Source organism: Mobula birostris, chromosome 29, assembly GCF_030028105.1.
Source record: "Mobula birostris isolate sMobBir1 chromosome 29, sMobBir1.hap1, whole genome shotgun sequence".
NCBI lineage: Eukaryota > Metazoa > Chordata > Chondrichthyes > Myliobatiformes > Myliobatidae > Mobula > Mobula birostris.
In genome coordinates this window covers 21,712,794-21,740,733 of record NC_092398.1, presented here as the reverse complement: position 1 = coordinate 21,740,733, position 27,940 = coordinate 21,712,794, and the positions used below count along the sequence as shown (strand labels likewise).

At 52.4% G+C, this 27,940-nt stretch overlaps 1 protein-coding gene across 1 annotated transcript; it reads right to left on the bottom strand.

Moving 5' to 3' along the window:
* Window positions 1-1,493: 1,493 nt before the first annotated feature.
* tktb (transketolase b) lies at window positions 1,494-27,940 on the bottom strand. Its single transcript, XM_072246359.1, has 14 exons — window positions 27,740-27,940; window positions 21,492-21,609; window positions 19,506-19,619; window positions 17,600-17,697; window positions 16,191-16,382; window positions 15,950-16,077; window positions 15,324-15,517; window positions 13,818-13,982; window positions 9,456-9,612; window positions 9,040-9,170; window positions 5,391-5,474; window positions 3,755-3,851; window positions 2,118-2,237; window positions 1,494-1,851 (listed from the first exon to the last, which is right to left on the bottom strand). The coding sequence occupies exons 1-14, from the start codon at window positions 27,838-27,840 to the stop codon at window positions 1,679-1,681; spliced, it is 1,872 nt and encodes a 623-aa protein (XP_072102460.1). The 5' UTR covers window positions 27,841-27,940; the 3' UTR covers window positions 1,494-1,678.

Here is a 27,940-nt window from a genome sequence, read left to right as displayed (position 1 = left end):
ATTTAAATCCGGAGATTATCCATTTGTCTCGCATGAAGAAGTCATCTGGAATGGAGAGGGTGGGGGAAGAATTCCAAAGACTAATCATCCGAGTGAAGGGATTTCTCTCTCTGTTTCTCTCCCCACCCCTACCCCCCAGCAACACCACTTCAAGCCGTGACCCTCGGTCCAACACTCCCCAACCAACAGCAATGCCCTCTCCCCGTGCAGACACAAGAGAGACTGTTAATCCAGAGCAATACCCAAAAATGCTGCAACTGTACAGGGTACTGGTGAAGCCACATCTGGACTAACTGTATAGGATACTGACTTTGGAGGTGCTGCAGAGGAGGTTCACCAGGTTGATTCCAAAGATGTGGGGGTTAGGCTATGAGGAGAGATTGAGTCGCCTGGGACTGTACTCACTGGAATCAGAATGAGAGATCTTATAGAAACATATAAAATTATTAAAGGGATAGGTAAATTAGAGGTGGGAAAGTAGTTCCCACTGGTAGTTGAGACTAGAACTTGGGGACATAGCCTCAAGATTCAGTGGGGTAGATTTAGGAGAGTTGAGGAGGAACTGCTTATCCCAAAGAGTGGCGAATTTGGAATTCTCTGCCCAGTGAAGCAGTGGAGGCTATCTCAGTAAGTATATTAAGGCTGGATAGATTTTTGCACAGTAAGGGAATTGAGGGTTATAGCGAAAAGGCAGATAGGTGGAGATGAGTTCATGGCCAAATCAGCCATAATTTTATTGAATGGCGGAGCAGGCACGACGGGCCAGATGGCCGACTTCTGCTTCTTATGTTCTTATGCGAGAATTCCGCTCTTCAAGTAAGTTGTTAGCTTTAACAAGCTCTCCTCTCCTTCAAACCTCAGACACAGACACTCTTCACAGATTTGGAGAAGTTCAGAGAAGGTTTTCTCCACGGGTACCTACTACACCTCTTCTCCAAGGATTGTCGCCTCGTCGTGGTGGAGAGGCTTCTTCGATCCCAAGTGACGCCACCCGGAGCCTAACAACCGGTAAGATCACAAATCCTCCAAGGGGACCACAACCTCATCATGGTTTGGAGGCTTGTGTTAGCTGGAGTCAGGACTTTATGGTTGAACTCTTGGTAGGGGCAGCTGTGCCAAACGGCTCAAAGGGTAGAGGACAGACTAAGAGTGCTCCACCAGTCCTCCAGGATTGGCTCAAGGCCAAAAACCCTCACTGGTAAAGCAGAAACAGCAATGAAGAGCCCTTCTACAGCTGAGTGTGACGGTGCTCCTGTCACCACCCAGAACTCACTACTGACAGTAATCAAAACTGAGCTATTGACACGATGAAGAAAGCCCTGAACACTGCCAGAAATGCTTGCCCGTGGTAAGTATCCAGACCAAAGAGCTGTCCAACCAAGACCTTAACAGTGGAGTAGCCCCCTGGAATCAGCCCATTCCACAATGGTGTTCCAGGGGGCTAGGTGAAGAATTGCAGACCGGTCTGGGAAAAAGAATCCAGGTGACACAACTGCAGTACACACGTCAACGTTTATTTGTTCTTTCGTGACTTTGATCACAGGGGCTCTCGTCAGGGTAATGGGATTGGGAGTAGGGAGAGGGAAGTGAGGGCCCCAGATTGGTCACCATTTGATTGGAATGTTTCAGAAGGACAAAGGGACCAGACCGTGGAGGGGAGGTGGGGGGGAAAGAGTTGTCAATTGGCCAGGAAGGAGCGGACGGCAGTGGCAATCGATCCGGCGTCGATTCCAAACGCGGCTAGCAGTTCCGCCGGCTTCCCGCTCCAGGCCACTCCCTGCACTGCCAGTTGGCGCACTTGGATGCTGGGGTCTGTGCAGACGGCAGAAAAGACGGCTTCACCAATACCACCTGTTGGGGGGTGGGGGGGGGGAAGAGAGAGGAGAGAAGGGGAGATGTTTTAGTTTGAGGACACTCCCTCAGCATGGTGCAACTCCTCACCACCCTTTCCCACACCCCATCTCAGCACTTGCCCCCTCCCCACCCACAGACCCCACACTTCCACCTCTCTTTCCCTCCATTCTATCCCTCCACATCACCCTCCCACACGCCCATCATCTCCACCTCCCTCCCCACCCCACGCCCCGGCAGAGGCAGGGGTTCCCACCAACGGGTACCTTCGGGGTAGTGGTCCTCCACGGTGATCACCTTCCCTCCAACCGCCCGGGCGTTGGAGACGACGGTGGCCACGTCCAGCGGCTTGATGGTGAAGGGATCGAGGACACGCACTCCGATTCCTGGAGAACGGGTGAAGTGGAGAGTGAGGTGGGGTGGGGGTAGGGGGAGTAATAACAGAAGAGCAAAATGGAGGGAACGGGTGGTCAGTCAAACTACTGAACCAAAGGATTCCAGGGTCTCGAAACTGGTCCTACAGCACACCCAGTCTCCGGTGGTACGCGATCGCTCATTTCATTCCCCCACATTCCCATTCATGAGCTTCCCCCCCCCCCCCCCCCCACTATTCTGCCTCTCACATACACAGACGTGGAGCAATTAAGCCCCTGCAAATTTATCGGAGCCCACGGCGTGACAGGGAGAGCGAATGTGGGCGTTGCACAGCACAGCAAAGGCTTATTGCCTGCCACTGAGTCACAGAGTGAGGAAGTCGCAGAGATGCCGTGTAAAACTTCGGTTTAACGTGTGCAATGTTGGTCACCCCATTCCCGGATGGATGTGGAAACCTTGGTTGAAGTTCATCAGGATGCTGCCTGGGTTAAAGGGTGTGAGCTACCAGGAGAGGCTGGACAAGCTTGGGTTGTTTCCTCTGGAAGGAGGAAAGGGGAGGCGAAGGAGAGAGGGAGATAAAGGGACTTTAAAACATTTCCCCTCTCACTTCGTTCTCTCCGGAGCAGTTGTGGGCTGACAGGAAACCGAATGGGTGTGTGTAGAGCACCACGCACGAAACGCTGGAGGAACTCAGCAGGTCAGGCAGCGTCCATGGAAATGAGTAAACAATCAGCGTTTCGGGCCGAGACGGCGGAAGCTGTCTCGCTGAGTTTAAGCTGGCAGGTGGGTGAATTTCCAGCATCTGCGCACTTTTGTGCAGACAGGCATACACAGAGTAGCTGCTTTTGGGGTGGGGGGTATGGGTGTGATCGCATAGTGGTTAACACAACACTTTACAGTACCAGGTTCATTTCCCACCACTGTCTGTAAGGCGGTTGTACGTTCTCCCCGTGACCGCTCGAGTTTCCTCCCACAGACCAAAGACATACTGTTTGGTAGGTTAATTGCTCATTGTAAATTATTCTGTGGTTAGGCTAGGGTTAAAACCAGGAGGATTCCTGGCCCGGAAGGGCCTATTCCACGCTGTAACTCAATACACAAGGTTTGGGGGGGGGGGGGGGGTAGTTTCAAATGTCCAATACTAGAATTTATTCATTTAAAGTGAGGGGAGGGCAAGGAGACGTGCAGGGCAAATTTATTACCTGGAAGAGTGGTGGGTGTCTGAAATGAGCCCCCAGGGATGCCAGTAGAAGCAGACACAATAGGAGCATTTAAGAGGCCACAAGGTAAACACGTGAATACTCAAGATTTACACAGAGGTGCACCTTGTTCAGGCAGAAGAGATTTGGCATCATGTTCAGTACCGACATGATGGGCCAAACAGCCTGCTCCTGTGGTGGGGAATACAGGTGCTCCTGGAAGGGGAGATGGGTTGGGGGAGGGAGAGAAGAGACACAAGGGGTGTGTGGGGTAGGACCGGGAAGCAGTGTGCAACAGACAGCAGTGGGCACAGATTTCGGGTTCTCACCTTCGCCCGCCAGCTGTTTGGCGGCGGACAGGGCTTCGTGGAGGGTGATGCCAGCCCCGATGACCAGGACCTTGTCTGCGTCCGACTGCAAGACCACCTGCGCAGGGCAAGAGCAGTGACACCCATCTCAATGAGCGGTCTACCGAGGAGATACAGCAACGCCCACCACCACCAGAGCTCCACGATGTTGCGCCCTCAGACCCCCGCACCCCACTCTACTCCCTGTACACTCACCACTGCGAGGCCAGGCCCTGCTCCACGTGTAAGCTCGCAGAGGGCTGCATCTCAAATAACAAAGATTCGGGGTACAGGAGGGAGACAGGGGGCCTAGTGCCGTGGTGTCATTGCCAACAAACCTTCCCTCATGGTCGACCAGACTAACGAGTTGGTCACTGACTTTAGGAAGGGGAACGCTGAACAAACCATGCTCCTTTCTACATCGAAGACCGACAGGGTTGAGAGTTTTGAGTTTCTAGTAGTCAACACCACCAATAGCCTGTCCTGCTCCAACCACAGACAACACAGCCAAGGAAGCTCAACCAATGACTCTACTTCCTCAGATGGCTAAAAAAAATAACAATTCAACCCATCTCCCATCAACCCTAACCAATAATTGATGCACCATAGAAAGCATCCTCTCCAACTGCATTGCTACTTGTTTGCACGTTCTCCCTGTGACCATGTAGGAGAACGATCTCTGGGTGTCCGATTTCCTCCCACAGTCCAAAGATCTACTGGTTGGTCGGTTAATTGGTCATTGTAAATGGTCCTGTGATTAGGCCTGTGTTAAATCGGGCAGTCACACGCACAAAAATGCCGGAGGAACTCAGCAGGCCAGGTAGCGCCTATGGAAAAGTGTACAGTCGACGTTTCGGGCCGAAACCCTTCGCAGAACTGTGGGGGAGAAAAGCCGAGAAGTAGATTTAAAAGGTGAGGGGAGGGGAGGGGAGAGAGAAACACCAGGTGATAGGTGAAACCAGGAGGGGTGAAGTGAAGAGCTGGGAAGTTGATGGGTGAAAGAGATACAGGGCTGGAGAAGGGGGAGTCTGACAGGAGAGGACAGAAGGCCATGGAAGGAAAAGGGGGAGAGGGAGGAGCACCAGAGGGAGCCGATGGGCAGGCAAGGAGCTAAGGTGAGGAGGGAAAAGAAGATGGGGAATGGTGAAGGGGGAGCTATCAGAAAATGGCCCTCCCCCCACCACAGACATTCTCTCTTCTCCCCTCCACCATCAGGCAGATGATACAAAAGCCTGAAAGCGCGTCCCACCAGGCTCAAGGACCATTTTACCACACTGGTATAAAACGATTGAATGATGGACTCTGGACCTCACCGAGGCCCTTGCACCTCATTGTCTGCCTGCACTGCACTCTCTCTGTGAGTGTAACCCTTTATTCTGCGCTCTCTTACTGCTTTCCCCTTGGTCTACCTCGATGGCCTGCTGCGATGAACTCACTTGTACAGCTGGGATACAGAACAGCGCCTCGCTGTACCCCAGTAAACATGACAATAGTAAAGCCAGGTAACTCCCAGGCACTGACACACACCTCATGAAGCACAGCATCCCCACTCCCCACACCAAGGCGCCCAAAATCGAACCAGCGACCGATTTCCCTCCAGCCCCCACCCAGCACTCACCTTGGCCTGGCCAACGGCGAAGGGCTCCTCGTTGGAGTAGATGACGGGGGTGTCCGGGCGGCTGGTTCTAATGAAGCAGATACCCTGGGGGGAGGGAGGAAGAGAGACACACAAAGGTGAGGGAAGGGTGGTGATCGAGAAACCAGGACGGTGCTGAGCAGCGAGGAGCACAAAACCTGGTACCCACTCCCGAACCGCCGGCACCATTGCACCGCAGGGTCCACTCAACAGCAGAAGCAGAAACACTTCCTGCCAACCAGACGAGCCCTGCCCACCCTTCCTCCTATTATAAGACCCGTCTGGGCTCGCGCCAACATCTCGGCTTCAATGAAAACTGGTGCCAGGGCCAGAAGATCCATTCCACCAAGTCACAGAAGGGCAGAGTTCAGGAGCAGGCCATTCAGCCCATCTTGTCTAGGCCGACCACAATGCCTATCTGTGCTCATCCCACTTGGCCCCTGTCCCTCTGCACTTCCCCGGCCCATGAACCTGTCCAAGCGTCTTTTAAATGTTGTTCACGTACTCATCTCAATCACTTCCTCTGGCAGCTCTTTCCACACACAGACCACCTCAAAGTTACCCCTCAGATTCCTATTAAACCTCTCCCCTCTCTATCATAAAACCTGTACCCTGGGGAGAGGACCTGGTGCATTCATCCTACCTACAGTGCTGTGCAAAAGTCTTTGGGGCGGTGGGGGGAATGTGTGTGTGTGTCTATGAGCTGGGGCACCCAAGATTTTTGCACAGTACTGTGCTAATTTTATGTATTGCACTGTATTGATGCCACAAAAAAGTTTTGTGACATACGTGAGTGATAAACTTGACTGATACGGGTCTCTATTGTGGACTGAGAGTGGGAAGCAGGCAAAGATAGGGGAATCATGTTGGGGAAAGGGGGAAGGGAGAGAGGAATCATGTTGGGGAAAGGGGGAAGGGAGAGGGGAATCATGTTGGGGAAAGGGGAAGGGAGAGGGGAATCATATTGGAGAAAGGGGAAGGGAGAGGGGAATCATATTGGGAAAAGGGGAAGGGAGAGGGGAATCATGTTGGGGGAAGGGAGAGGGGAATCATGTTGGGGAAGGGAGAGGGGAATCATGTTGGGGGAAGGGAGAGGGGAATCATATTGGGAAAAGGGGAAGGGAGAGGGAATCATGTTGGGGGAAGGGAGAGGGGAATCATGTTGGGGGAAGGGAGAGGGGAATCATGTTGGGGGAAGGGAGAGGGGAATCATGTTGGGGGAAGGGAGAGGGGAATCATGTTGGGGAAAGGGGAAGGGAGGGGGAATCATGTTGGGGAACGGGGAAGGGAGAGGGGAATCATGTTGGGGAACGGGGAAGGGAGAGGGGAATCATGTTGGGGAACGGGGAAGGGAGAGGGGAATCATGTTGGGGAACGGGGAAGGGAGAGGGGAATCATGTTGGGGAACGGGGAAGGGAGAGGGGAATCATGTTGGGGAACGGGGAAGGGAGAGGGGAATCATGTTGGGGAACGGGGAAGGGAGAGGGGAATCATGTTGGGGAACGGGGAAGGGAGAGGGGAATCATGTTGGGGAACGGGGAAGGGAGAGGGGAATCATGTTGGGGAACGGGGAAGGGACAGGGGAATCATGTTGGGGGAAGGGAGAGGGGAATCATATTGGGGAAAGGGGAAGGGAGAGGGGCAGAAGCGGGAACTGACAGAGGCATTGTGTGATGATTAACCTGCCCCCTCTCCAGTACCTGCACTTCTTGTAGAATTTAACTTCTTGTAGGAATTCCCCTGTTATTCCTGTCAACCACGGCTTTCTTCTTTCCACCTGACTTTGAGGAGAAAAAGACTACCCTACCTACGTTGAGGCCTCCGTTGGCCAGGGTCGTCCATGGATCCTGCATCTTAACTGTCTAGGTACGCAAGCCAGGGCAGTACGATACGGAGAGCAAGCTGTTGCCAATGCAGCAGGCTCCCCCTCTCCAGGAAGTCGATGAATCCAAAGCAACGGTAGAGACTGACACAGCTTGGCACCAACAACATCGCAGGAGTTGCCAGTCAGCATTGAACTCAACATAGAGCCTTGGAGACTCCAGATCCAGAATTTTCCCCTCGGGGTTTACTCCCGAGCCTTCCCCGTGAGAGGATACAGCCACAAGACAGCAGAGGCTTGAGATCAGAGTTTTCCTCCTGCTAGGTGAGCTGCCATCTCCGGTTGAGGAGCCCCACCTGCCCGAAACGATTGATTTTAAGGTGCCTTTTCCCCTTCTCCTGCCAGTAGAAACAATTCCACCAGGCTTGGTAGCTAAGCCACACGTGAAGGTCAGTAGGTGGACCTGGTTATCAGAGGCTATTTGAGACACATGCCATTGCGAGCATTTAATAGGTACGGGGAGCTTGTCTCCCATTACCATCCCCGGCTGCAACAACCTTAAGAAACGAACCCTACCTATGATTGTCATGATTTTTAAAAAGCGAATAAGGTAGGTACATAATAAGGGAAGACCGGGGCAAACCCCAACGAAAAATCTGGAGCTGGAGCATCGAGTTCAACGTTGACTGGCAACTCCAATTACTGAGTTTGAAGTTCAAGACTGTCATAGCCAGGTTGTTAATGGGGATAAGCTCTCCACTATGTATTAAATGCTCCCAACGGCGCATGTCTCAAATAGCCTCTGACAACCAAGTCCAGCTCCTGGCCTTCACGTGTGGCTTAGCTACTGAACCCAGTGGAACCGTTTCCACTGACAGAAGGGGCAAAGGCGGGTTACTGACACCTTGAAACCGGTTGCTTCGGGCAGACAAGGCTCATCAGCTCATCCAGAAGGAAAACTCTGATCTCAAGCCTCCGCTGTCTTGCGGCCATACCCACTCATGGGGAAGGCTTCAGGAGTAAGCCCGGAGGGAAAATTTGGAGCAGTGGTCCCGAAGGCAGTCCAACATGGAGTTCAACACTGACTGGCAAATCCTGTGACAAACCTGGTCTCTGCTGTTCCTCTGGATTCATGGAGAGGGGGAACTTGTTACGTTACGCTCTCCATACCGTACTGCCCCGGCTCACGTATTACAAAGGCAGATAGGACGCAGCATCCGTGGTTGACCCCAGCCAGCAGAGGGGGCCCCTCTTATACAGTCACCTGCAAAACGCCAGAGGAACTCAGCCCATCAGGTGAGGAATAAACAGTCGGCATTTTGGGCCGTGACCCTTCTTCAGGACTGGAAAGGAAGGCGGCAGACGCCAGAATTAGGAGGGGACGAATGGAGGCTGGAAGGTGATAGGTGAAGACCTACTGTCCCCTTCCTTTCCAGTCCTGATAAGAAAGGGTCTTGGCCCGAAACACTAGCTGTTTACTCCCCAGACTCATAGATGCTGCTGAGCTCCTCCAGCTTTGTCTGTGAGTTGGTCAAGATGTCCAGCATCTGCAGAATCTCATTTATAGTCCGGCCTCCCCTCAGGCAGGGGGACAAATCGAGCTCGTCCGGCAACCATGGGCATCCATTCCGCCCAGCGGCCTGGGGAGTCTCTTCTGCCCTCTCTCACTGTCGCCCGCACATCCTTCAACGCAGAGACCAGAACCACACAGAGTTCCCCCCCGCCCCCCGTATGGACGGACCGAATGATGGGTGCATGAGGGGCACTGTGTGTTACTGGGGGGGGGTTGAGGGGAGGGCTCCTAGTTACCTGGGTGTTGGCCGCCAGCTCAACGGCTCGTTCCGTGGACACCGCGTCACTAGGATAGAAGACAGTGCAGGTGGGGATGGCCCGGAACATTGCGATATCCTCTAGGGCCATCTGGGAGGGCCCGTCCTCACCTGGGAGGCAGAGAGAGAGGAGAGGCAGAGGGTGAAAGAAGGAAAGAAAAGGGATTGGAGGTAGGGAAGAGAGAGAGAGAAGAATCAGTGAATCAAACCAAGATCATCACAACTGTAGGCCGACTCCCCCCCACCCCCGCCAACACCCAAATGCCCAGTCAGGAAATCTTCCCTGTGTCGAGCAGCGCAGTGTTATGGGAGAGGGGTGCTGACTAGCCTCTCCGCGACGCCAGACACCCCCCCCCCCCCCAGTACCAGTTGGGGCAGGGAGGTGGGTGTACTCACCGATAGAGATGCCGCAGTGCGACCCGGACAGGTTGACATTGCTCTGGGAGATGGCAGCCATTCGGATCTGGTCGTAGCCGCGGGACAGAAAGGCCGCGAAGGTGCTGGCAAAGGGCACGGTCCGGTCACGGGTGGCGCAGCCGACCGCCACGCTGATCTGCGGGACGGGGCAAGAAGAAAGAATGGGTTACATAATGTAAACCCCCTTGGGCCACAATGTTATGCCAGCCCTTTACCCTTTCCCTCACACAAAGCCCTCCATTTTACTATTGTCCACGTGCCTATCTGAGTGTTTCTTAAATTACCCACATGTATCTGCCTCTAGCACCCCCCAATTCAGACATTCTCCTATACTTTCAAAATCACGCTGCCTTGCCTCAGCCATTTCCACCCTTGGAAAAAGTCTCCAGCTGTCCGCTCGATCTATGCCTCGTATCTTGTACACCTCTGTCGTCCTTCACTCCGGAGACAAAAGCCCTGGCTCACTCAACCCACCCTCGTGAGACACGCTCTCCAGTCCAGGCAACGTTCCAGTAAATCTGCTCTGCACCCTTTCTGAAGCTCCCACATCCTTCCTACAACGAGGCGCCAAGAACTGAACGCAATACCCCAAGTGGGGGGGGGGGGGGGAATGGAGGGAATCTAACCCGATCGCAAACAAGAGAAAATCTGCGGATGCTGGAAATCCAAGCAACACCAACACACACACACAAAACTGCTGAAGGAACTCAGCAGGCCAGGCACCATCGATGGAAAAGAGTTGACATTTTGGGCCGAGACCCTTCAGCGAAGTAACCGACTCCACCAATCCCTGCACAGCCCCAGCTGCCTCCCAAAAATTAACACCACTCAACCACAAAGACCCTTCCGCCCATCGCCCCAGCTCCTGATTCCACCATACACGTGGACTCTGATTTCAGACATGCACTACGCTTGTAATTATAAAGTCTGTGTACGTCACCATATACTAGTCTGAGATTCACTTTCCTATAGGCAGTCACAGGAAAAACCACGAAATACAAAAGAAATTTACTTAAACAAAGACTGATCAGTAACCTCAGCAACACACACACACACAAAAAAGCTGGAGGAACTCAGCAGGCCAGGCAGCATCTCCGGAAGGGAATATACATTTTGGGACGAGACCCTCACCGGGTCAAGTGACCATTGAGCAGAAGATGACAAACTGTCCAAATAAAAAAAAATACCGAGAACACGAGTTGTAAGGAGACCTCAAAAATGAGTCTGTAGGTCAGAGAAACAGTTCAGAGTTGAGGCGAGTGAAGTCAGGAGCCTGAAGGTCATAGGTAACAGCAAAATCCCTTACAGCCAGCAGCAGGAATTGAACGCCAATAAATCATTCCGCTCGCTGCTGAGCTGCCGTGCTTTCTGTAAGCTTCTCCATTCCTGGGCCTTGATGTTTCCACAACCACCGTGCAGCTACAGAAGTTTGTCAAAAGTTCTTGATGATGTGCCAAACCTACTCAAACTTCTGAGACAGTAGTAGGCAGTTACGTGCTGGTCCCAAGGCACATCCTCTGATGCCGTTGGGCACCATGGTAGAGTAGAGGTTACCGTGATGCTGTGACAGCTCGGTATTCCGGATTTCGGAATTCAATTCTGGCGCCATTCTCTAAAGCAGCAGTCCCCAACCACCGGGCCGCAAAGCATGCGCTACCGGGCCGCGAGGAAACGATACCAGTCAGCTGCACCTTTCCTCATTCCCTGTCACGCACTGTTGAACTTGAACATAGGGTTGCCAGCTGTCCCGTATTTGCTGGGACGTCCCGTATATTGGGCTAAATTGGTTTGTCCCATAGGGGACCGCCCTTGTCCCGTATTCCCCCGCTAAGGTAGAGCATTCCTATGAAACCTTTCGTGCCGAAATGGCGTAAAGCGAAGAAGCAAATACCATCAATTTATATGGGAAAAATTTTTCAGCATTCCCAGACCCAAAAAATAACCTAACAAATCATACCAAATAACACATAAAACCGAAAATAAATAACACTAACATATAGTAAAAGCAGGAATGATATGATAAATACACAGCCTATATAAAGTAGAAATAATGTATGTACAGTGTGTGACAAAAGAACCAGTTATCAGAAGATTGATGCCGATAAGAGGACAATGGGGGAACATTCAAAATGCTAATAAGAGAGAGACGAGAGAGATTACCGAAAGGAGACACAGTTCCGAGTATTGTCAGAGACCGGTTACTTTGAACTGTTTGAAGTTTGATGGACAGGCGATACCCCAGCAGGGGGATAAAAGGAACAGGTTCGCTAAGGCAAGGGACACACGGCTCCACGAGGTAACGAGACCCTGGAAGCGGTGTGCCCCCACAAGTTGGTGGGAGTTTTGGAGGTCTGGTCGCGGGACCAGCCATAGATGCACAGGGTGGAAAGGTGCGGTCGGGCGGGAACCCGGTGTGTGTGTCCGCCCTTGCCTAGGTGCCGGGTTCACCACAGAAGAACGATCGTATCTGGAATGGAGGGGTCACAGTCGGTGACCTTAGAAGACATTACAAAGGGCTCGCCCGAAAGCTAACTGCGAGGAATATCAAAGGTCTGTTTGGAATCCGATTTGCATAGTCATTCGTTCTCTCTCTCCCCAACAGCACGACGGCGATTACTGCGAACTGAACTAAACTGAACTCTGTGTTACTTGTGATTGATCATTTTACCCCTAGACTGCGATAGAGCTTGATTGATCCTATTATCCTAGTTCTGTGTACATGTGTGTTTATTCATTGCTAACCTGTTGCATTTATATCCTTACTATTCGAGTACTGTGTTGCTTATTTCTTTAATAAAACTTTCTTAGTTCCAGTAATCCAGACTCCAACTAAGTGGTCCATTTCTGCTGGTTTGGCAACCCAGTTACGGAGTACGTAACAAGTGTAGTCGGGAAGATTAAGCCAAAACCGATTTGTGGGGAAAATAATCGGCACGTACGCGCATGCGCACGCCACATATGCGCACGTCACGCATGTGCACATAGGTGCCCGCGCAAGGCTTCATGGTCATGGTAGTCTTTCTGGGGTAAATGCAAGGGTCCCGGCATTTGACTGCTAATTTTGTCTCTTATTTGGGAGTGAGAAAGTTGGCAATCCTAACTAACTGTGTACATACATCTATTGATGCTTCTGGACACATCTTCAGTGATGTTCCTGGAATCATCGGGTGTTTCGGGTCTTTCAACATCATACAACCTCCTCCAGGTGACCCAGCCGGGGCTGATCAGACCCCAGCTTGTGTCCAGATGGCTAGCTACTTTTGACTCCATGGCTCACCTCTTTTGAGCCACAGCCATCTTGAGGCCCTCTCTGCCACATCAGTGGTACTGCGGATGGCTCTCCTCTTCCTCTCTCCTTCATAAATGCAAGTGTCCCGGGATTTGACTGCTAATTTTGTCTCTTATTTGGGAGTGAGAAAGTTGGCAACCCTAACTGTAAAAGACATGTTGAGGTGAGTTTAACCCTTCTTGAACACCCCCCCCCCCAACCCCCAGGTCGACAAGAATATTGTCAATATTGTGAATATTGTGCAAAAAAGGTTGGGGATCCCTGTTCTAAAGGGTCTCTGTACGTCCTCTCCATGGAATGCATGGTTTTCCCCTTGGCCACTCTGGTTTTCTCCAATGGTCCAAAGACGTACCAAGTAGGTTAACTGGTCATTGTAAACTGTCCCGTGATTAGGTTAGGGTTAATCAGGGTGGTGGGGTAGCATGGCCCAAAAGGCCAGAAGAGCCTCCACCACCCCGCATCACGAAATGAAATAAACATGTGAAATGTCAAGGAGTTTAAAACTGTTGATCCTCTCCACTTCCGATCCCCCGATGAGGACTGCCTCATGGACCTCTGGTTTCCTCCTCCTGAAGTTCATAATCAGCTCTTTGATTTTGCTGATCCTCCCTCTCAATCATACAATCAAATAGGCCACCCAACCACGAACACTACGAGAGGCCTTTCTGCCCGTCCATCTCACTCCTGGTTCTAGGGTCCAAGCAGACTCTTTCAGATGCAGGCAAGAGGCCGGCAGTTATCTCAGACTCTCCCCCACCCCCACCCCGAACTGGAACAATTCTCTCCCACCTCCACACCACAGTCCGTGTAGGGAAGGCATTCTCACTGCCCCATCAGGGGAGAGAGTGCTAGGATTTAGACCTGATGAAGGAATGGCCGGCTGGACTTTGGGTGGGAGGGAGAGGGTAACTTGCTCATGGTGGTGCTTCCCTGTGCTTGCTGACCTTGGCCAGAGAAAGTTGGGGGAAGTTTGGGAAGGGCAGCTGGAGATGTTCCCCACCCACCAACCCCACCCCAAGCAAGGGGCCAGTGATACATGCCCCGCCACTCACCATGTTCTGCTCTGCGATGTAGCACTCCACGAACCGCTCGGGATGCTCCTTGCGGAAGAGGTCAGAGAAGGTGGAGTTCTTGGTGTCCCCGTCGAGCGCGACCACTCGGGGGCTGGCGCGGCCCAGCTTGGCCAAGGCTTGGCCATAGGCCTTGCGCGTGGCAATCTGGAGAGAAAGAGAGAGGCCGACACAAACAAGGATTCAACAAAGTGGACAAGAAAGAACAAGGTGTGATTGGTAAGTGTGCAGATGACATTAAAATAATTACCATTGGCAGTAACAGTTTTCAGGATTTACAGAGAGATCCCAATTAGCTGGGAAAATGGGCCCATTGATGGCAGATGGAGTTTAATTCGGATAAATGCAAGGTGTTAACAGTTTGGGAAGACAAATGAGAGTAGGACTTCCATAGTTAATGTTCAGTCCCAGAGGTATAGGTACACAGTTCCCTGAAAATAGTGTCACAGGTAGAAAGCGTTTAGCACTCAGAGCACTGAGTACAGCAGTTGCGATGTTATGTTGCAATTGAACAATTGGCAAGGCCACACTTTGAATATTGTTTTCAGCTCTGGTCGCCCTGCAGTAGGAAATATGTCATTAAGCCGGAAGGAGAGCAGAGTAGATTTAAGAGGATGTTGCCGGGACTCGAGAGATTGAATTAGCACAAGAGACTGGGTAGGTTAGGTCTTCATTCACTGGAGCGTAGCAAACTGAGGGGCAACCTATAGGAGTGTATAAAATTCCACAGATGGCAGGGTGGGGTCTCTACCAAAGGCGTAAGGCGCTCCTTCCCTCCGCTAGCCTGCAGGTTACCCTCGGGCAAGGTGTAGCACCTGCTTAGCTCCCTGAATCAGGACCATGTGAAGCCACGGGAGTAGGTGGTGGATGGTCATATGAACAGCTGATGCACATCACAAGTCCTGGTTATGTGACCACTGACACCAGACAATCTCTGAAGAGTATCGATAATGGCTGGAGTCACCCGTCTTGTAAAGACACTGCCCAGAAGATGGCAATGGCAAACCGCTTCTGTAGAAAAATTTGCCAAGAATAATCATGGTCATGGAAAGACCATGATCGCCCACGTCATATGACACGACACATAACGGACGACTGAGCAGCAAAATCCCAAAAGGGCATAGGTCATGCGCATTCACCTCTTCTTTCCCGTAAGGCAGGGAAATCAGGAACTAGAGGGCAAAGGTTAAAGGTGACAGGGAAACCCGAGGGGCAACATTTTCACCCAGAGGGTGGTCCGTATAAGTAACGAGCTGCCAGAGGAAGTGGTTGAGGCAGGCACATGAACAGGAAAGGTTTAGAGCAGGGGTTCCAAATCTGAGTCCATGCTTAATGGTATTGGTCCATGGTATACGGTTGGGAACCCCTGGTTTAGAGGGACATGGGCCAAAGGGAACAGTCCTGGTCAGCACAGTCTAGATGGACCGAAGAGCCTGCCAGGACTCCCTGACACATCACGGTTCACGGGGAACCCTCCCTGACACGTACCTTATCCCCCAGCTTGTAGCCGCAGGGCGAGGGCATTTTGATCTCCGAGAGGTCGGCTGGGGGGACAGTGTCGGTGGGAGATGGCGGGGTGGGGGCGGCCAGGCCCTGGATCTGGCTCTGGATGTCCTCGATGACCGCCTTGGCCCGGTCCTTCGGAATCGGCTTCCCGTGCCAGTTTTCCATGTCTTCCACTCCTGTGGATGGGGGTGGGGGGCAGAAGAGAGAGATAGGGGGGTGTCAGGGATTTGCAAGTGAGAGGGCAGAGTTTAGGATAAGAGGGAGTGGGGCCTGGGCCAAAAGTGTAGGAGAGGCCATGTGTGTGGCGATGGGGTGGGGGTGTGTGAAGGGGGTTCCCCAAGGCCAATAGGTCAAGTCCAGGAGGAAGAGGAAATGAAATGGTGTGGCCACTGAGGTAAGGGGTGGGGCATACATTAAGGCAGGGTCAAGTGACAAGGGGCAGGGTGAGATCACTGGGGTATGGGTTACCGCAGTCTGGAGGGTCGGGGCCAAGGGCCAGAAGTGGGTGATCATGAGGGGTCGAGCCAAGGCAGGAAGGGGAGCCGGGTGATGAGGAGAGGGTGGGTGGGCAGAGATGGGTCAGTTCCCTCAGGAAGGGGGCCACTCACCTTTGATCCCTCGGCCCTTGTAAGTCTTGGCCACGATGGCGGTGGGGCGGCCAGGGACCGTCCCTTCCGGCCCCAGGGCCCGCAACAGCTGCTCGACGTCATGTCCGTCCACCACATGGGTGTTCCAGCTGCGGGGGGCCAGGAGCACAAGCAGAGGGTCAGCCTTCCGTCTTCCAACCCACCCCCCACCCCGAGCGTCAGTCATCCATATATCACCCCACCCCACCCACGGCTGACTCACCCGAAGGCTTCACAGCGCTTGTGGAAGACCTCCACCTGGTGCGCCAAGGGCGCGGGCTCGCTCTGCCCCAGCCGATTGACGTCGAAGATGGCCACCAGGTTGTCCAGCTGGTAGAAGGACGCGAAGCCCATCGCCTCCCATATGGCCCCTTCTGAGGCCTCCCCGTCCCCGATCAGGCAGAACACCCGGTAGCTTGGGAGCGGAAAAAAGAGAGAGAAAGATCGACCCCATCAGCCATTACCGGAATAGACGGCCAGCAGAAGGCGGGGAACAGGGAGAGACGGAGCACAAAGCAGCCGATGGAGTTTAAGTGTGAGGTGCGCATTTTGGGAAGACAAACGAGGGTAGGACCTTCACACGAACGGTGGAGACTACCGCAGAACGGAAGGACCCAGGGGTACAGGTGCATAGCTCTCAGAAAGTGGCATCTCAGATAGACAGGGCAGTGAACATGACGTTTGGCACAGTTAGCCTTCGTCGGTCAGGGCACCGAGTACAGGAGTTGGGATGATTATGTTACAGCTGTACAAGATGTCACTTGGAGTATTGTGCGCAGCTACAGATGTCCCCCGTTTTACAAATGGTCGCTTTACGCCACTTTGCTTCTACGAAAGACCTACATTAGTAACTGTTTTCGCTAACCGAAAGAGGATCTTCGCTTTTACGGAAAAAAAAAACGCCTGCTTTAAACTTGTGCTTACCCCGAGAAAGACTACCATGACCGTGAAGGCTTGCGCGGCGCGGGCAGGTGTGCGCGCATGCGTGTACGTGCTGATTTTTTTTTCCCCTACAAATCCGTTTTGGCTAAATCTTCCGGATTCTGGTAAGTGAAACTACACTGTACGCACTTTATTTCTACTTTATATAGGCTGTGTATTTATCATATCATTCCTGCTTTTACTATATGTTACTGTTATTTTAGGTTTTATGTGAATTTGGTATGATATTTTTTGGATCTGGGAACGCTCAAAAATTTTTCCATATAAATTAATGGTAATTGCTTCTGCGCTTTACACCATTTCGGCTTACGAACGGTTTCATAGGCACGCTCTACCTTCGGATGGCGGGGGAAACGTGTATACGGAGGATTGCATTAAGCAACACACAAAGTGCTGGAGGAACTCACCAGGTTAGGCAGCATCTCTGGAAGTGAATAAAATCAACATTTCTTCATGACTGGAAAGGGAGGGGGAAGATGCCAGAATAAGAAGGTGGGGGGGGTGCAGGAATTTTTTTTTAAACCGGAAGGGGAAAGTCGATATTAATGCCACCAGGCTAGAGGCTACCCAGGTGGAATGTACGGTGTTGCTCCTGCACCCTAAGGGTCCCCTCACCGTGGCACAGGAGGGCCGACGCTGAGCTGGAGAGAGGGCAGGGAAAATTCACCAGTGGGTGGAGGAGAGACGTACCTGGCCCGGTCAAAGTGCTTGCCGGTGTAGGCCATCCCGCAGGCCGCCCCCAGCCCCTGACCCAACGACCCCGTCGCCACGTCCACGAAGGGCAGCTTCTGCGGACAGAAGGGAGACCCAGTGTGAGAGAGAGGGGGCAGGTGGCCTACCTCTCCCCTCCCCCGCATGGCAAGATCCCAGACAGACTGGCACAGGGTCCCTCCAGTTCAGCCCCTTCGCCCACCACTCTTACTGAGCCCCTGTGCACCCCTCCCTTTCAACTACTTGACCCTATCCCTCCCAACTACTGGATCCTCCCCTTACCTCCTTCCGCACAATTACCAACCCTGTCCTACCCTCTGTCATCTCCACTAGTAGACTTGTTTCCCCCCCCACCACAGCTGCTGCCCCTGACCTCGCTCCAACCATCCCCTGGATCCCTCCCCAACCCACCATTTGACCCTCTGCCTCATCGATCAGTCATTAGACCCTCAACCTCCTTCCCTTTGGCCCCACCCCTCCCGCCCTCTGTCCATGAGGAGCAGAATTAGGCCATTCAGCCCATCGAGTCTTCTCCACCATGCGATCGTGACTTATTTATTTTCCCTCTCAACCCCATTCTCCTGTCTTTGAACCCCCTTACCAACCACCACAGCCGTCTGTGGCAACAAATTCCACTGGGTTCACTGCCCTCCGGTCGAAGAGGTTCAGTGCTCCTCACGTTAACCCTTTCATTCCCGGGATCATTCTCGTGAACCTCCTCTGGACTCCCTCCAAAGCCTGCACATCCTTTATTAGGTAAGGGGCCCAAAACCGCTCGCACTACTCCCAAGTGCGATCTGACTAAGCATTACATCCCTGCTTTTATATTCTAGTCCTCTGAAAATGCTGCTAACATTGCACTTGCCTTCTTCACCTCCACCCCAACCTGCAGGTTAACCTTTAAGGCAGGGGTTCCCAATCTGGGGTCCGTGGACCCATTGACTAATGGTATTGGTCCATGCCATGAAAAAATACTGGGAACCCCTGCTTTTGAGGATCCCACACAAGAACTCCCAAGTCCCCTTTGCCCTAGATTTCTGAATTTGCCCACCGTTTAGAAAGTAGTCTATGCCTTTATTTCTTCTACCAAAGTGCATCATCGTACACTCACACACAATGTATTCCATCTGTCAGTTCTTCACCCGCGTTCCTAATCTGTCCAAGTCCTTCTGCAGTCTCCCTGCTTCCTCAACCTGCCCCTCCACCTATCACCCACAAACCTATCCACAACGCCATCAATTCTGTCATCCAAATCATTGGCATATGACATGAAAAGAAGCGGTCCCAACACCAACCCCTGCAGAACATCACTGATCACTGGCAGCTAACCAGAAGAGGCTCCCTTTATTCCCAGTGCTTCCTCCTGTCTATCAGCTACTGCTCTATCCATGCTAGCATCTTCCCTGCCGTACCATGGACTCTACCGTGCGCAACCTCATGAACAGCAGCTTACTGAAGACCTTCCGAAAATCCAAGTACACAACATCCACCGACTCTCCTTCGTGTACCCCACCTGCTATTTCCTGAAAGAATTCCAACAGATTTGCCAGGGAAGATTTTCCCCACAAGGAAACCGTGCTGACTTTGGCCCATTTTATCACAAGCCTCCTGGTACCCTGAAACCTCATCTTTAACACTGAGGCTTTATAGGACTTTGGTCAGACCACACTTGGGAGTATTGTGAGCAGTTTTGGGCCCCTTATCGAAGAAAGAAAATGTGCTGACATTGGAGAGGGTTCAGGGGAGGGTCACAAGAATAATTCTGGGAACGAAAGGGTACGTGGAGCGTTTGATGGGCACCGAACTCAGGCTAACCGGCCTATCGTGTCTTGCCTTTTGCCTCCCTCCCTTCTTGTCCCCGACTCCCCACCCGTGGCCTAGTTACCGGGGTAGGATGCCCCTCCAGCAGGCATCCCTTCTTCCTCAGGTTCAGCAGCTCGTCTTCCTTCAGATAGCCCGCCTCTGCCCACACGGCATACAGGATGGGCGCTGCGTGTCCCTGGGACCAGAGAGAGACAGAGACATACACACAGGTTAGCAGTCACTCACTGTCACATCCTCTGCTCCGCATCTAACAGCTGGGGGACCCCTCAGCGTAAAGAGGCCATTGATCCCTCTCTGGCCTACTAGCTCTTCAATCCACAGAACGGCACAACACAGGAAACAGATCAATCCGCACGTCAGTACATGGAGGTGGTACTAAAGGTGAACAGACTGCAGAATAGAGTGTCACAGTCAGGGAAAGTGCGCTGCAGATAGACAACGAGATGCAAGGGCCACGATGAGGCAGGCTGGGAGATCTCCTTTTAGCATACAAGAGGCCCATTCAATAGTTTTTTTAAACAGCGGGGTGAAAGCTGTCCCTCACTCTGGGGGCAGAGTGCAGATACATCCCTACCAAAGGAGGTGTCAGGCACTCCTACCCTCCGCTAGCCTGCAGGGCACCCCTGGGCAAAGGGGTAGCACCTGCTTAGCCCCTCGACCAAGGTATCGTGAAGCCAGGGGATCAGATCATATGAGCAAGTCCTGGTTATGCGACCACTGACTCTGAAGAGTATCGATACCAGTCTTTTGGAGACAATGCTGTTGAAACTCTGATCAATTTCTGATCCTTGGTGTTCTTCCAGGAGTCGAGAATGACCAAGTACTCTTAACTCTAAGATTTCAGTTTATTTTAGAGAACAAACAAATATACTAATCAGAAGCAAACTAAATAAAGAGCTGACAAACAATGCTGAGAGGTATATGGACAAAAGAACAAAGACAGCATTTCTGAAAAAATCACTTTGAAAAATTCCTTAGATAGCGATAAACTAGCTAATAGGCTACATAATTAAAACAGTTACATCACACAGGTGCTAATACTTGGGCAATGAAAAATGAGAAAGGTGATAAACCGTTAGTTTAGCTACTATACTGCTTTCTGCCAGTGATTGGGAAAAATATATGAGTTTGTTAAAAAGTATAAATCTCTTAAAAATATTAATTTAAAGAAGACAGTGGTGTCCAACATTGCCCAGAAAGCAATGGCAAACCTGTTCTGTAGAAAAATTTGCCAAGAACAATCACGGTCATGGAAAGATCATAATCGCCCACGTCATACAACACGGCACGTAAGGAGCCTGGTGATAACGTGCTTTCAGGTTTTTGTATCTTCTGCCCCATGGGGGGGGGGGGGGAAGAAAGAATAAATGTTCATGTGAGGGAGAATGAGTGATAAGAAATGGAATTAGAGTGGGTTTATTATTGTCATAGGTACCGAGATACAGTGAAAAATCTGTCTTGCACACTGATCACACAGAACTGAGCATTGAGGTAACACAATAACAGAATGCAAAAGGGAGTGTCACAGTTACAGAGAAAGTGCAATGCAGGTTGACAATAAGGTGCAAGATCACAACAAGGTTGTGAAGTCAAAAATCTGTCCATTCTATAGTTTTATAACAGCAGGGAAGAAGCCTGCTGGTACATACATACTTTTATGCTTCTGTATCTTCTGCCCGATGGTAGAGGGTCAAAGAGGGAAAGACCGGGGTGGGTGGGTTCTTTGATTACACTGGCTGCTTTACTGAGACAGCAGGAAGAGTCCGTGGAGGGGAGGCTGGTTTCAGTGCTGGGCTGAGCTGTATCCACAACTCTCTGCAGTTTCTTACGTTCATAGACAGGATGCTCTCTACGGTGCATCAGTAAATTATATTCCTGCACATGTGAAATGTCGTACCGGACCGTGCTGTGATGGATAGGATGGGACTGGGGGAGGGAACAGAAGAGACGCAGAACGGAGAGGGAATGCGGGGAGAGGCAGAACAGGGTAAAAGGGAGGCAACGAGACAGAATGATCACCCTGAGAAGCCCTCCTCTACCCCCTTACCTTGGAGAGCACGAAGCGGTCAGAGCTGGGATCGCGAGGCTGGTCCGGCTGGTACCGCATCACGCGGAAGAACAGGACAGAGAGGATCTCGGCCGCGCTGCAACACGAGGTCGGGTGTCTGTGAGGGCGAAGAGAGAGGTCAACTCTTAAATCAGTGCACCACCTCACCACAAACCTCCCCTCCACCACTCCCCCAGCACAAGGTCAAGTGTCGGTGAGGGGGAGAGAGGGGCCAGTTCTCATATCAGTCAGCCTCACCCCAAAGTCCCTCCAGCATGTACAGTATGTGTATGCGTGCTTGTGTAGGCCCCCAAATGGAAACAGTCGCAAACCACCACCCCCCCCCCACGATTTTCACTTTGATTCTTCAAACTCTTCCTTCCCATCTTCCTGCTTGTGTCCCTTTTCCCTGACTCCCCCGTTCATTAACAGACTCCCTCTTCTCCAGCCCTGTATCTCTTTCACCCAATTAACTTCCCAGCTCTTTACTTCATCCCTCCCCCTCCTGGTTTCACCTATCACCTCGTGTTTCTCTCTCCCTTCCCCCACCTTTTAAATCTACTCCTCATCTTTTTTTCTCCAGTCTTGCTGAAGTGTCTCGGCCTGAGTCATCAACTGTACTTTCCCCCCCATAGATGCTGCCCGGCCTGCCGAGTTTCTCCAGCATTTTATAAGTGTTGCTTGGATTTCCAGCATCTGTTTGTTAGCTAATCAGCCAATCACACGGCAGCAAGTCAATAAGCACGCAGACATGGTCAAGAGGTTCAGTTGTTCCACCCAAACATCAGAATGGGGGAAGAAATGTGATCTTAGTGACTTTGTCCTTGGAATGATTATTGGTAGTCTGAGCATCTCGGAAACTGCTGATATCCTGGGATTTTCAGGCACAACAGTCTCCAGGATTTACAGAGGATGGTGAGGAAAACAAAAAACATGCAGTGAGCGGCAGTTCTGTGGGTGTGGGTGAAAACGCCTTGTTAATGAGAGAGGTCAGAGGAGAATGGCCAGACTGGTTCAAGCTGACAGGAAGGTGACAGTAACTCAAATAACCACGATACAACAGTAGTGCGCAGAAGAGCGTCTCTAAATATACAACATGCCGAACCGTGAAATGGTCGGGCTACAGCAGCAAGAGACTAAAAACACACCGAAGTGACCACTTTTTCGGTAAAATGGAGGTATCTAATAGGGATGGTATCTGGATAGAGATAGGAACATCTTAATATAGATTCTGTCAGTATTTTTTTTGTAGTGTTGTTGATCGTGATCTGTATTTAGCATTCGCTCGGAAGCCACTTTATTAGGTACAGGAGGTATCGGGCAGACCAGTTCAGGTAGGCCATTGAGCGAACTGCTAAATGTTGCAGAATCGAGGGACCCAGGGGTATGGGTACAGGGTTCTGTGAAAGAGGCATCGCAGGTAGACAGGGCGCTGAAGATGTTTGGCATGCCGGCCTTTATCTGTCAGGGTACTGAATGCAGGAGTTGGGACATCATCTTGCAGCTGAACGAGATGTTGGCGAGGCCGCACTTGGAGTACTGTGCTCAGTTCTGGTCACCTCACCAGAGGAAAGATGCCATTAAGATGGAAAGAGTGCTGAGGAGATTTACGAGGACGTTGCCAGGACTCGAGGGGCTGAGTTACGGACAGAGTTTGGACAGGCTGGGATTGGACAGGCTGGGATTTTATTCCTTGGAGTGTATCTACAGTATATCAGTGATTTAGTGAGAATGTACATGGCACGGTTAGAGAGTCTGCCAACACTGAGTGCAGTTGACAGTCAAGACAGTTGACGGGGTTTACAAGTGAGAGGAGTGTGTGATGGGATGGTGTGGAGGGAGCTTCACTCTGTCTGACCCTTTTTTTGAACAAAATTCTTTATTACAAATATCGGTGCTATGCAATATTACAAAACAGTGACTAACACAATTACTTCACTACAAACAGACAATACACATTAAACCAAAATATTACCACCTCCATCAATGATGGCATTTACACCCCACGGAGCCCAGCGGTCCCGAACACCCCTATGGTCGCCGTGGACTGTGCATATTCCTTTTCAATATTCACCCGGGCATGAACATACCCCCTAAACATTGCCAGGCAGTCCGCCGGGGAGATCCTCCTGCCACCCGTTTTCAGGAGCCACGGATGGCAGTTTTCGCCAGCCCCAGGAGCAAGCTGATAAGGACATCCTCATCCCTCTGTGCCCCCCTCCTTACTGGATGACCATATATAAATAGGGTGGGACTGAAATGCGACCAGAAGGCGAGAAGCAGCCCACGCAAATATGCGAAAAGGGGCTGCAGTCTCGCACACTCCATGTACATATGGTACACAGTCTCCTCCAGCCCACAGAAGTAACATGCGGCTGGGAGATCCGTGTACAGACTGAAGAATTTATTACAGGGCACCGCCCTATGTAGCACCCTCCAGCCCAGATCCCCAAGGTGCATGGGAAGAACCCCCTCGTAAAGGGACTTCCATTGGGGACCCCCCTCACCTCTAGGTGGAAAGACCGCCCGCCATGGCGTGTCGGGACGGTGGACAAGGGCAAGGAAGTGGAGGGTGTGGAGCAGCAGCCCATACAGATACCTCCTACTTGCATCCCTGAATGGGATTGTGTCGAGGAGAGACGGTTCAAGTTGTGTGGACTCGGCTCCAGGGCAAGGCTGCGGGGCCTGGGCCCGACAAGCAGCTCAGACTGAGTCGATCCACACACCCGAACTGCACCGACCCCGGCACCTTTGGTCCAAGGGATTCACAGGCAGCCTGATGCTGAGGATGGGAGAGCTTTGCTTACACTATTCAAATCACTTGCCTCCAGGGAGGCGCTTACTACTAAGTCCTGAGTGGAGGACTCCAGGGCTGTCTCATTTGTGCAAGCAGGGCTACCACAGGCTTTCTACACAACCACACCATCTACCACAGGACTGGTGGCTACATCTAGGGACTCAGGTTTAGAACCAACCTTTGCCCGGATTCCCACCCCTTCCTGGGACTCCCCCACATTTACATTCCCTGCCCTCTTTGGGGAACATTCCCTCATGCCAGAGGAGCACGCAGGTACAGGATTCACCGATAGGGCGGTACTCTCCGCTTCCATCGCCCCGTCTAACTGCGCACGTCCCCGTGCCTCACGCTCCACTTCAGGGCAAATGGGCGTGAGCTCTGCAGTCTTCTTCAGGGCGTTTGGACTTCTTCTTTGCCTTCTTGCCCCACACAGGCTCCACCCCGTCCCCCACCTGAGCCACAGGGGCAGGAGCAGGGACTGACCCAACCGTAGGAGTAGGGACAGGGGTAGGGGCAGGGTGAGGGGCTAGGGCAGGATCATGGGCAGGGGCAGGGTGAGGTACAAGCGCAGGTGCAGGCGCAGGAGTAGGATCAGGGGCAGAGGTAGCTGGGGCACTGGTGCCCGAAGTGAACTCCCTAGGGTTTCGAGTGGTAGGACAGTCCCTCCGAAAGTGCCCCACCTCCCTGCACGCATGGCACCGTGGGCGCTCGGAGCTCCAATACACCTGATAATCTACCCCCTCGTGACGGACAGTAAACCGGCCCTCAACATCGTCCTCCCTTTCCAGCTGCATGAATACCTGACGCCGGAAAGATTACAGAGCAGAGGGTGCATCTCTTAAATTTGTGTCAGATGGCAGTTATCTCCGACCTCATTTGCCCTAAATGGGCCAGTGGGAGAAGCAGGTCCTCATTGGGAATGAAAAGCTTAATGTGGCTGAGGACGATGTGTTGTGTGGAGGCTGTCACCAGCTCCATCCGTAAAAAGATGTTTTCTACCGTAAACCCCCTGCTTAGAGCCCGGTGCACTAACTCTTCATTCGCCAGATAGAACACTGCCTTCCCAAACTCTTTCTCGGTGGCCAAAATACCACCTTTCCCCACCAGGTCCTTCATGGCCTCCACACACTTTTCTAGAGTCATTCCAGGGCGCAAAATACATTGCACCCCGCATTCCACCTTCACCGACCAAAACAGGGCGTTGTCTGAGGCCGGGGAGGCAGCTGCCCTTGCATAACTCCCCGAAGGCCTGCAACTCCCTGGAGACCAGTCCGGCATGTTGGCACTATGTCCGAGTTAAGAAATATACGACAGTGCCGGTTATAAAGTCCTGCAACGAGTCGAGTAACTGGCCGGAAAGGTTTGTCCACGACAGTACCTTGCTGGCTTGGCGCCAGAAATTCCAATGCCAGGAAAGGCTCCGTCGGTCCTGAGGAACTCCCAGGCCGTGAGAGGTCAAGAAGTCTCTACTGATGCTCCAGCTCCAACACCGAACAAGAATCAGGAAGATAAGGAGGAGGGACGTTACCCCGATGTCAGTGGGGGAACAACGGCATTTACCTCCGGTTTTTGGAGCGACACGGCTTCCTGGCGAGTTGCCAGCGGCCGCAGCTGGGTGCTACACAGTTAGCGGCCGCCAACGAACCCATTTCAAACTGAAAGAAAAACTCCAAACGAAGCTTCCACACTAAACCAGCTTCTCACTCAGGTGTCCAAGAGACTTTTTGACCAGCCTCTAAAGTATCTCACGAACTTTATGCAGTAGTTTTCCCTCGATTTCTCCCAGCTCAGTCAGCACAGCTCCACTCTGTGTCTGACCCCGGGAGTGTGTGATGGGACAGTGTAGAGGGAGTTTCACTCTGTGTCTCACCCTGGGAGTGTGTGATGGGACAGTGTAGAGGGAGTTTCACTCTGTGTCTGACCCCGGGAGTGTGTGATGGGACGGTGTGGAGGGAGTTTCACTCTGTGTCTGACCCTGGGAGTGTGTGGTGGGACAGTGTGGAGGGAGCTTCAATCTGTGTCTGACCCCGGCAGTGTGTGATGGGACGGTGTGGAGGGAGCTTCACTCTGTGTCTGACCCCGGGAGTGTGTGGTGGGACGGTGTGGAGGGAGCTTCACTCTGAGTCTGACCCTGGGAATCTATTGTGACCCCGGCTGTTCACACTACCCACACCTTCACTATTTTCCAAACCTGATCAGATCTTCCCTCAGATCACTGCCTCAGAGAATATCCAAGTTTGTCTGCCCTCCTAATCCAGGCAGCATCCTGGCGAACCTCTTCTGCGCTCTCCAAAGCCCCCAAACTCTTCCTGCAATGGAGGCAACCAGAACTGAATGCAACACACACACAACGCAGGAGGAACTCAGCAGGTCAGGGGCATCTAGGGAAATAAAGAAATAGTGGGCATTTTGGGCCAAGATCCTTCATCAGGACTGGAAAGAAAGGAAGACGCCAGAATGAAAATTTGCGGGAAGGAGGATAGGTGAAGTCAGGTGAGTGGGAAAGGTAAAGGGCTGGGGAGGAAGGAATCTGATAGGAGAGGAGAGTGGACCCCGGGAGAACGGGGACAGAGGAGGGGACCCAGGGAGTAGCGATAGTCATGTGAGAAAAAGAGGCAAGGGGCCAGAGCAGAGAACAGAAGAGGAAAGGGGGTGGGAGAAGGGGAAAATTACAAGGAGAAATGTTTAGGCCATCAGGTTGAAAGCTATGAATGAAATGTTCTTCCACCTTGAGAGTGGCAGATGTGGCCTAACCAGAGTTTCAGGGAAAGCGACTCTCAATCCTGATGTGAACTTTCACTAACCCCAATGCTCTACAGTGAAAAGGCTGGGGTGGGGGGGGGGGGGGAGAGAGAGAAAGAATAGAATGGCACATCGTGTCTAGAATCGATCTCCCCCCCCCCCTCCCAGAGGAGCTTCCTGTGCCACCTGCTTGGGCTGCCTTATCAGATCCTTGTGCAGGAACGTGCCCCAGGGTAGAGACCGACTCGTCGTGCAACCACCCCCTGACCCCGCCTGCTCACGCTCACACACACCTCTTCCTCTCCCCACGGTGCGGGGGCAGTTCCTCAGGAGGAGAAGTAAGATGGGGGGGGGGGTGGGGGAAGGAGGACGGAAGCACCACGCCGGCGATGCAAAAACGTGCAGCGGCAGTGAACGTGGACAGAACCAGCGGTCGCTGCCCAGAGAGAGAGACACAGACATAGAGAGAGACAGACAGACAGAGAGACACACAGATAGAGAGAGAGTCAGGCTCCATTAGAGAGAGAGCGGAGGGGGTGAAGAGAAGGGTAAAGAGGGGAGGGAAGACCATAATAAAAGAGGGGAGAGAGTGAGGGGAACGAAGAGAGAAAATCGAGAGGGAGGTACAAGGGGTGGTTGAGGGAGAGAGAGAGAGAGAAGGGGGTAAGCGGCTGGGTGATGTAGAGGGAGGGAGGCGGCCGGCACTCACCCGGAGTTGGAGGCGCAGGTAGCGCGGATGGAGAGGACGCGGAGCCGGTTGGCCACATCCCGCAGCGCCTGCAAGGTCTCGCTGTCGCACTGCACCTCCATGTCGGTCGGTCTGTCCGCTCGGTTGCCCTCCCCACCGCTGGAAATCTCCGGGCGAAGAGGCGGAGCCCGGCTCACACCATCCGCCTCCGATTGGCCCAGC